The sequence below is a fragment of the Euprymna scolopes genome, chromosome 21 (assembly GCF_053919585.1).
Source record: "Euprymna scolopes isolate OS-2025 chromosome 21, ASM5391958v1, whole genome shotgun sequence".
Taxonomy (NCBI): Eukaryota; Metazoa; Mollusca; class Cephalopoda; order Sepiida; family Sepiolidae; genus Euprymna; species Euprymna scolopes.
In genome coordinates, this window is record NC_136502.1 from 49,252,971 (window position 1) to 49,264,713 (window position 11,743).

The 11,743-nt window shown below is 30.3% G+C and overlaps 1 protein-coding gene across 1 annotated transcript; it reads left to right on the plus strand.

The window, feature by feature from the left end:
- The first annotated feature begins 7,086 nt into the window (after window positions 1-7,086).
- Window positions 7,087-9,769, plus strand: LOC145242251 (uncharacterized). Its single transcript, XM_080105262.1, has one exon. The coding sequence runs from the start codon at window positions 7,386-7,388 to the stop codon at window positions 8,052-8,054; it is 669 nt and encodes a 222-aa protein (XP_079961388.1). The 5' UTR covers window positions 7,087-7,385; the 3' UTR covers window positions 8,055-9,769.
- The last annotated feature ends 1,974 nt before the right edge of the window (window positions 9,770-11,743 follow it).

The window sequence follows — 11,743 nt, forward strand, 5'->3', positions numbered from 1 at the left end:
TTCTTCCTTTTCCCTCCGTCCTTTTCCCTATTTCTTTTCTTCTATTTTCCTTTTTCTGTTTAATTTCTATGAGTTATCATTTTCTCTTTCTTCCTTTCAATATTTCTTTCAGTCAATAAATACATTTTTATTTCTATATTCCTCATTATCTCCCCCGTCTCCCTCTCTCTCCCTTTCTCTCCTCTCTCCCTCTCTCTTACTATTCATTTCCACTTTCTTTTTTCTTTGTCATTTTTTCTTATTTCGTTATTTCTCCGTTACTTCTTATCTAACTTCCTCCTTTTCTTTACTGTCCCCGACAATTTTCTTTCCCTCTCCCCTCTATCATATATGCATCTATCTATCTATCTATCTATCTATCTATCTATCTATCTATATATATATATATATATATGTATATATATATACATGCGTATATATGTGTATATATACATATATATATATATATTTATATATATATCTGTATATATACACACATATATATGTATATATATACATATATATATGTATATATATGCGTATGTCTTTAAATGTATGTGTGTATATATACATATATATATAAATATAGATATACATGCATTTTATATACACACATACATATAAAAACATACGCACATATACACATATAGAAATATATTCATACGCATATGTACATACATGTATAAACGCGCATACACATATAAACATGTTTAAATATACATATAACATATATATACACATATTTGTACAAATGTATACACACATATATATGATGAGAATAAAGATAACAATAGTTCGACGAGATATATATATATATATATATATATATATATATATATATATATATATATATAAAATGAAAATTACAATTGAATTTACCAAAATGATCCAAGATGGTAAAATTAAAGTAGATTATAAATATTAAAGACTTCATATTTATAAAATTATCTCAGCCAGATATAAAAGCTGGATAAAACCAAATAGGAAATAGAGCTTATAATATGAGCAAACAGTTAATGAAATATGTTAAAAAGTACTTTGAAATGCGTTAAAAACATATTTAATCTGAAAAGGAAACACTAGATAAATGGATAGTCCTTAATCCGCGGAGTTTCGAAGAAATACTTTCCTTCTCATCAGAGGGTAGGAATTAGCAAGATGCGGGATCGGATTTTGCATGCAAAAGTATTTGATGAAACAACAAGTAAGTCAAAGATCGTACTTGAAAACAAAAAAAGTTAAGCAGAGGGAATATGGTAAAGAAAAAGGTGATTACACACAAATGGATAGTCTGGTGGAAGATAAAAAAATCCAGTGACGGTAAAATCCATGTAAAACTTCAAGAAAGTTAAAAGAATTTCCATTTGTACAAGTAAAATCCAAGGAAATCCCGTAATTGGAAGAAGATGGTCCATAATAATCCAAAGGCAGAAATCCATGGAATAATTCACAAAAATGTGTACAAGGAAAAAAACTCCGCGGATTAAGGACTATCCATTTATCTAGTGTTTCCTTTTCAGATTAAATATGTTTTTAACTCATTTCAAAGTGTTTTTTAACATACATTATTAACTTTTTGCTCATATATATATATATGTATATATATATATATATATATATATATATATATATATATATATATAAGTACATATCTATGCACACTCGCATACATATATATATATATATATATATAAAATATATACGAACATATATACTCATACATATATATATAAATACAAACATGTATATACACATACGTACACACATATATGTATATATAAACGTAAACATATACATACACACACACACATATATATTATATATATATATTATATATATATATATATATATACAAACATACATATCACACAAGGGAGATATACAAACGTACATACATCCACACAAATGCACACACATAATATATATATATTATATGTATACACACACGCACAGACACACTCACTCACACACACACGTACACACATATATATATTGATTATAAAGATGAATAATTATAAATTATGAATCAGTTTCAACAGGAAAACAAACAAAGTCAGCTTGGACATACTATAGTTTCGGAAACGATATTAATTTTATTTACAATTGGTAATAATCATTGAGAATAGTTGCATTTGAATCTTCATCTTCATTTGAGCCCAAAACATAGAAGCATGTGCACAACATTTACTGAACAACTTGAAACAAATTTCCTAATGAGCCTCAATAAAGCCCATCTATTTAACTTACCACAAAATGCTAGTTTTATTTTGGTGTCTTAAATTCCCTCCCACCCTTCTTTTGTGCTGACGGGGAGATGAATATTCAAATACAATTATTCTCAATGATTATTGTCAATTGTAAAATAAAATGAATACCGTTTCCAAAACGATCGTACACTCAAGTTGATTTTGTTCGTTTTTTCTTGTTAATAAAATTATTATAATTATTAACTTTTATAATCAATATTGATACAGCTCTAGGAGAAATATACCTATTGAGCTTATTATATATCCACAGTATTATGAGCAAGATTATTTTAAAGTATTGAAACATTAAAATAAACTTTGGTCTTTAAACTCCAGGTCTAATTCCCTCTATAAAATTTATACACACACACACACACACACACACACACACACACACACACACACACACACACACACACACACACACACATATATATATATATATGAAACTCAAATGACCTTGTAACGAGTGCTGTAACCCAAAATCCGGTTTACAACTTCCGGTTGCGCATGTGTACATAAACATAAACCCATAACAGCGTAAACAAATAAACACAAATCCCTACTTTTGCAGAATTTTACCTGCGCACTGAAATATTAACGTTATTATTTAGAAGTTATTATTTAACATGGGAAGGGTGAGACTGTTATGTAACTATTACAAGTATACTGTCGCAATTTTCTTACAAATGAATCAACTTTAACCCGTTGACAACGTATTGGTTTACTGTGTACGGTTTCAGCACCCTAATTGTGTTTTTTTTTTCGCGTTTAAATTATCTAAATAATTGTTAATACTTTCTGCATTTTTTTACATCGTTCATTTCCGTATTCCGTTTAAGTTATTTTAACTCAATTTCCGTACAAATAAATCTATTTTAACCTTTGACAACCATAAGAGAATTTTACAACGTATTGTTTTACTGTGTACGTTTTCAGCGTCCCAATTGTTTTTTTTTCGCGTTTAAATTAAACGATATATCAAAATTTTAATAGTGCAGATTTACCTCTAAGTATGGCAAACCACTTATAATTCAATGGCTGTAAGTTTTTTTTTCCAAAATAAACAATTATAAACAGAACGACTCATAGAAATCTATCTATATTCATTTTTTTTTCATTTTTAATATACTTTCATAGAAATGTTTCTGTTATGTCACAATAACTATTTTCACAAGTGTCACGCTCATACATTAATTCCATAGCTAATATAACATACTGACCCAACGGGTCACAGGTAGTCTAGTATATATATATATATATATATATATATATATATATATATATATATATATCCACATACAGTACTGTTTCGCTTTTTTACAGCTCATCAGTGCGGCTACACAAGGAACTACCTCAAGCCAGGATCGAAACCCGATCGTCCAAACGACAGCCAGAGCTTCAAACCGTTGCGCTATACTGCTGCTGCTATGCGGACAGTGAATTAACAATGTTTTGACATTGTCCAAATACCCAAGCTCAATTTGTTTACACAAAAAGCATCGCTTCATACGCTAATGGTAATTTGTATATAACTTCCCAAATGCTCAACCTAAGATAGGGAGCATTATTAGAGGTCTGGCAAGGCCACAGTCGAGACAAACAAAGCAGCAAATTGAAGCTGGCTTGCAAGGACACTATATATAGAGAGATTATGCAAATTTGGACATATTTTATTGCTTTGAAAATATAGGTTCTTTTTTTAATAATTATCATAAAATGTTAACCAGATAATAGTATTATAATACAAAAAAAAAAAAAACCCTGCAAAGTTTCATGTAGTTTGGTCTCATAGATTAAAGATATGAGCATTTCAATATCCAATTTCGCTACCTTATATATATATATATATATATATATATATATATATATATATATATATATATATATAGAGAGAGAGAGAGAGAGAGAGAGAGAGAGATAGATAGATAGATAGATAGATAGAGAGAGAGAAAGACAGAGAAAGAGAGAGAGAGAGAGAGAGAGAGAAAGAGAGAGAGAGAGAGAGATAGAGAAATATACCACCTTTTTTGGCAATTTTATATGTTCGAAATCTCAGCGACTATTGGTCAGAATTTAACAAATGAAAGCTCGTTGGAAAGATAATGAACTGAAATGTGACATTCGCCCTTAAGGTCGCATATTAAGGAGATCATCCATCATCCAGAGCCTATTTTTGACACTTTTTTATAGGCATAAATGTTTCAATCATTGTCATTTGTTTTCCTAGTTTTGCATATGAATTACAAAATATCTGATATTTCTCAAAACCTTTGGCCTTGAGTGAGAGGAGACTAAAACTTGCTGCTATGGTTTCAAATCATCTGAAATAACAGCAAGGGGAGATTGATTCAAAATATTTCTCCTATGTTATATCCCCCCCCCCTTGGTTTTCCTACATAAAGTAAATTTCACATTGTATAAGGATTATTTGATACTGGAGATATTCATAGTCGTACCCTATTTACAAAAGTGGGGAGATGTAACATATGAGAAATATTTGGAATCAAGTCTCCCCTTGCTGTTATATCAGATCATTTGAAACTATAGCAGGAAGGTAAGAGATTTTTGGTTCTCACTATAATAAATATTTATTTCTGTGAAGTCTGATGAAACTATCGGATCGTTAATACTATTCGGTAATCGAAACATGTGTAACCAAGCAGACCAAAAACGACAATAAAAACATATTTTGCTCTAGAACAGTATTGAGCACTTTTCTTCAGATCTTTTTACCATTTATTCATTATATATATATATATATATATATTGTTACGTGACAGTTTTACTCATTTAAAACTGTTTTAAAGCTTCACCACTCACTCATTTTTCGACCAAATTTCAAACAACTATTACACTTTATAGATCACCTTCTCAGCTATATTATGACAATATTTTTTTTAATTTTAGTTCAGGAAAACAGAAGTGATGATGAATTTACTGATGTTCGAAATCGTAAAAAATCGTAAGGAGGAGAACGACGTTTTTTATTACTGTTTTCCATAGCAACCACGTCGCTTCAGCGACTACTGTTGTTACCAATTTACCGCTTTCGCAAAAAGAGAGGTAGCAAGTGAAACAGAGAGAATGAAAGAATGAAAAGGAGATAATTGGGGGATTTTATTGAAAGCAGACGAGTGCATTGTTATTACATTTGTGTGTGTTTTGTTTATGGGGGGGATAAGACTGAAATTACACAAAGAACAAGTGAATTTACTGGAAGTCTGGAAAAATGATGGATTACAATAGAAAAATGCGAACATGAAAAGTAATATGGTTAAGCTTAAACATGGAAAAGTAACGGACTAGTTGTTAAAACTGGAAAAGAAAAGGACAAGATATTCTAGTAAAAATATAAAAAAAAATTATAACTTAAAATATTACAGCATTAAGAATTTTTTTAAATTAAATGTATAACATTATGTAAGCCATTCTTAATGCTGCAATATTTTAAGCTGTAGGTTTATTATATTTTTACTAGAATATCTTGTCCTTTTCTTTTCCAGTTTTAACAACTAGTCCTTTACTTTTCCATGTTTAAGCTTAACCATATTATTTTTCATGCCGCATTTTTCCATTGTAATATATATGCATTTGAAACCAAAATTCCAAAATCTTTAGCCTAAAAAAAAGATTATTCCTAATTAGCATTTAAGTAGGGTGCTTTCTGTACAAATATATCGCAAATAAATAAATAAATAAAACAAATAAACAAATTTATATACAGGGTGTCCGTAAAGTTACTATACAGTCTTATTGTTTTATTGTATTATATTTGTATTAATAGTTAATATTAATAATAAAATGTTAATATTAATAGTATATATATATATATATATATATATATATAGGGTGTCCACAAAGTCTGGCTACATAATCTACATTATACTTTGTGGAAGTCTGGCTACATAATGTAGCCAGACTTTGTGGACACCCTGTATAATAATACTTTTTAAAACTTTTATACAAACATTATTGGTCGCATGAGTATATACGTGTTTCTGCTTATTTTTTTCCGGCAAGTTCAGGTGTGAATGCCTCAAAGAAGTGGATTATGAATACAATCGTAGCTGAAACATGTATGCACATATGTAGCCAGTAATATTTTATACATAAAGAAATACTCCAATACGCCCCGCTGTTTGTATTGAGTACTATCTTATAAATACTAGGGTTACATTGGATTAACCTTGTGTGTGTGTGTGTGTGTGTGTGTGTGTGTGTGTGTGTGTGTGTGTGTGTGGATACGAGTTAAAATGGAAAAAGCGGATAGCCACTATTTGCTTCTATAACTTTACCATGCTGGCCTCCGCCCTTCTCTTTATGTAACTCTCTGTCTGTGTTGTATGTCTCTCTGTTTAATCTGCGCGCTACGAACTGGCATTACAACGGCTACAAATACTGCTATTTTGGAAACTATACCCTACCACACCCTTATCAGTTCTGTTGTCTATCTTCGAGATCTGTTTTTTTTTTTTTTTTTTTTTTTTTTTTAGAAGTTAGAGAGGGAGGGAGGTGGGGGAGAGGCTTGAGTTTTTTTTGTTTTTTTTTGATGAGTATGAAGTGTAGGATGTAGTTAACAGATCAACTGTCAGTAACATAGACGAACGCACACACACATACACACGCACACACACACATATACACATACACACACATACACATACACATACACGTGAATGTGTGTATCTGCGAGGGTGGGTAACGTCTGTGTTTCTTATATAAATACACACATGTATATACATTTGTAAATCTTCACCGATATATATATATATATATATATATATATATATATATATATATATATATATATATATATATATGCACAAACGCATATATATGGTATATATAATCGTACCGTTTATTTACGTTTGGGTTGCTTGTATAGCCAGCGACGCGCGGAAAATTTCCCTCAGTCGGTAGGAAGTTCTCGTCCTGTACGCATCGAACATTTTGGGACATTAATTGGTTATATAACCCTAAGCAGTTATTTTACCAATCATTTCCTGTGAAACATCCCTCGATTCGGACATTGTTGGATACAGAAAAAACATATAAGGAAAAAAAAAGCCGACAGTAAAATAGTTACCGTTTTTGGAATTATCTTACAAAGCATTTTTGAAGAAAACTTAGTTTTTTTTTTTAATCTAAAAAACAAAAATGTCTGCCAAACCAGAGCTTCCTTTCGGCTACTTGGGCCCGCAAGAAAAATTCACCGAGTTCGGGCTGGCTACGCAAAGTCACCCGGACCCGGAAATTGTTGCACAAGACAACCAGCTGGAGATCAAACTGAAGATGACCAAGCCCGTTAAAGTCACATGCAACCTGATTGCTTGTAATAATGAAAAAGAAACCCCGGAGTACGTCTTCACCCAAACACTGGACAAAACCATCACCCTAGTGATCCACTTCCCGGAATCGGGATACTTTAAGCTGCAGATCTATGCTCTGCCCCTTACTGATGAAAGCAAGACCCTGCCAGGCGTATACAACTATCTCGTGCACGTGAAGAGGGCCCTGAATGCGACCTACCCGTTCCCGAAGCAGTACGCCCAATGGAAAGAGGGTTGCTACCTTTATGAGCCGTTGGTCTTGCATTCGGCCTCTCGTCTGTCAAACGTAACCTTCAAGTGTCACATACCCGAGGCTAACGCCGTGGCGGTGGTCGTCGAGGGTGAATGGGCCCACCTGGAGAAAGACTCCAGCAATAACTGGGTCGGGAAGGTGCCACTGGATCAGTACCGGAACAAAGACGTCAAGGTAACAGTGAATGCTAATCTTGGTCCGGACGAAACGAAATATTCCACCCTTTTGGAATACCACTTATAAAAACAAATGTGCAATTCTTCGAAGCAACGTTTTACTAAATTAACAAATATGAGAGGTTAAAAAATATCCAGAACTGAAAAAAAAGTGCGGAACAAACTGTTAAAGGTTTCATTGTATATATATATATATATATATATATATATATATATATATATATATATATATATATATATATATATATATATATATATATATATATATATATATATAAACTTTAATTGAGGAGATTTTAATTTAATTTTTTATTTTAAAAGGAATCGAACAGTATGGATAATTTATTGTATAGCTATACTTCAATATTAATTCGATAAATTGATGATCTATTCGGGACAGATTTAATATATATATATATATATATACATATATATATATATATATATATATATATATATATATATATATATATATATATATATATATATATATAGAACTTCAGTTAAGAAAAATTGTTTGAATTATATATAAAGTTTAATTTAATTTTTTTTATTTTGAAAGCGATCGAACAGTATGGTGATTGATTGCTACAATCATATTTCAATGCAAAATATTAATTCAATATAATAAATTGATGATCTATTGTGGACAGATTGACAAACCGCGCTACTTATTATCAATCCATGAATTTTTTATTTATTTTATTTATTTTTTTGTGTGAAAACCTTTCCGCCGCCTCTCAGTTTCTTTCAATAATATCTATTGGAGACGTTGATAAATTATTAGATATTTATTTTTCATTTTTTTAAAATAATTATTTCAACGCTATTTATATTTGTATCTTACGAGCTTATTCGTCACTTCAAGTAATTTTAACGTGCTGAAAAGCGGGCATTTCGTTGTTATTCTTTCTCGTAAAAGTCGTTTCTTTTAAAAGAAAGAACAAAAAAAAAAATGAAGGATGGCAAATTCTCTAGAATATACAAATAAAGGTCAATTAAAGTAACCATTATCTTGTTATTCGCTTTTTAAAATTATTTTGTTAAAGTTTCGTTTTTGCAGACGACATTTTCGTTTTAGCAGACGACATTTTCGTTTTAGCAGACGACATTTTCGCTTTAACAGACGACAGTTTGCGTCTGAATTCGCGAGGAAGAAAAACTTATAAAATTGCCTTTTTTTTTATTTTAGTAAAACAGAGCAAAAAAAAAAAAAGAAAAAAAAAAACTCGCTGTTTGCATTGTTTCAGGCATTAAATGAGACTATTTTGACAAAGGATCGACTAAATAATGAGATGATAACACGGAAACGGAAGTTTGTAAAAGCAAAAAGAAATGTGTCAACTGAACATCAAATAAAAACAAAGAAATAATAAAGAAGTTCATTGTTCTGAGAACAAACGCGGACAATTAAAAAAAAAAAAAAATCATCCATTTAAACGAACAATAATTTTTCAATTTTTTTTTAATTTTCAAGAAACATTTTGCATAAAAAAAGATATCTAGAATTACTTGCTACTACTGCCATGGATGAACGAAAGGGTAATATTTTTCTTTCTTTTTTTTTTTTTTTTTTTTGTTAAATATGAATAGTTTTATATGTGACATTCTACTCAACGCACAATACAGGGAAAACAAGAAAACCGAAAATTGTAAAACGCTGCCATTTTAATAAATTTGAAAATGTTTTCGTCTGCAAACACATACACACATACAAAAAAGTTCAAATATAGACACATTTGTAACGAACATTCTGTTAATAAATTTAACTTAATTAATTAATTTTTTATTAACAGTTCTTTTCTTGTTGAAAAATATTTATTTTTGCTGCACTAACCCGGCGTTGCTAAGGAGTCCTTACGTTTATTTTGTTTCAAAGTTTTTTTAAACCATACATTTTTTTTCCAAATTACTTTTGACAGATTTTTTAAAACTAAATTTTTGTACTACGGCACCATTTTGTTATTAAATTATTAATTGAAATAAATTGTTTTTTTAGACTAAGTAATATTCTTACTTTAATCGGTGCTTGTGCAGTATAGTTGAATTTCGAATCAACGCAATTCCGGTAAAAACATTAATTACTTATGTGTCATATCGAAATTAGCATAAATTATACAAATTACAAAAAATGATCCAGTAAAAATGTGCTAGATCCTTTTTTTTTTTTTTTACAAAATTCATAGACACTAATAAGACAGACATTTTCTATTTTTGCAATGGTGAATTTCAGTGAAAGCAAGGGAGATAAGTCAATTTGTCATACAGCACAACTTCTCTACATTAAAACATACGATAAAACTCGATAAAATTTGATTTTTACTTGTAATTATTTTTCTACTGGATCATTTTCCGTAATTTTTGGAATTCATACTAATTTCGACATGACACGTAAGTACGTAATGTTTTCACCCGAAATGCATTTGTTCGAAATTCCACTATACTGCACAAGCACTCTTTAATGTTTATTATTTGATGTAAATTATGTAATTTAAATCGTTCCAAAACTTTCATTTCTTCCCAATAATACATGCGTATTTCGTAAATATAGAATACTAGCAAGGAGACCCAACGTTGCCCGGGATTAAATGAGAATCAGCATATGTTTCACGCTTCCAATACTTTTATTATCATCGAAATTACCTATTTTTGAATCTAATCGATTGATTGCCTGCTCCAGTTGGGGGCTCAGGGTTCAATTGTGCTCTAAACAGAAACATTCATTTCGAACGCGACTCTGTCATATCAAATTACCTACTGTTGATTATATATGATTATATATTATGTTTGTGCGGTGATAAAACTTCAAAAATGCACTCGTGATGTTAGGTTGTATCAGAGGGTTAATTTTGGTCAAAATCAGAGTTTCTTCTTTAATCGGATTTTTTTCAATTATCTTTTTGATACTTATCGAGGGCATTCCGATACAAAACCTATCTACGAATAATTGCAGACACAGAAAGTATATTTGTGTGAAATTTCGAAAAAATCGGCCTAGTCGTTTCGGAGTCCATACTAAACTCTCCCTCTCTCTCTCTCTCTCTCTCTCTCTCTCTCTCTCTCTCTTTCACTCACTCACTCACTCAGTTTATCTCTCTCTCTCCACACACACACACACACACACACACACACACACACACACACACACACACACACACACACACACACAAAAAGTGCCTTTTATTTATAAGTAGTGATTTACTAAAATTACTTTCTATTCGACAGTTTAAATGTTTGCAAAACCTTTTACAATTACGAAGGATCACGAAGGAATTCCTCCTTTTTCTTTCTTTCTTTTCATTTTTTTTTTTTTTTTTTTGACAATTAACAAAAATTAATATGACTGACTCTTTTACGAGGAAACCGGAATTCCTTATAGTAGATTTAATTTCGTAATTATTATTTTTTAAAACTAGATTTTGAAACAAATCGTTTTATTTTATCTTACTGCATTTTTCATTCCAATAACTAATCCATATTAAGCAACAACATATATAAATAAATAAAAATAACGTGTAAGTCACATAGAGCCGAGAAAAACACGTGCATACAGGCACACGAAAAACCGTGTCATAATTTTATCAAATATCTAACCATTAATATAATAATATGGTTCAAAACAAACTGCATAAAGTAAATAAATAATGTATTTGTAATATCTATGAGTTGTACTCATTGAATTAAAAAAAACAAAAACATTTAAGTAGCAAGTGACAGCAAGCATCCTGAACTTATGTAATTATTCCAACAATCTTC

Coding starts and splice junctions, on each gene's coding strand:
- LOC145242251 (XM_080105262.1), top strand. CDS start 7,386: ATGTCTGCCAAACCAGAGCTTCCTTTCGGCTACTTGGGCCCGCAAGAA.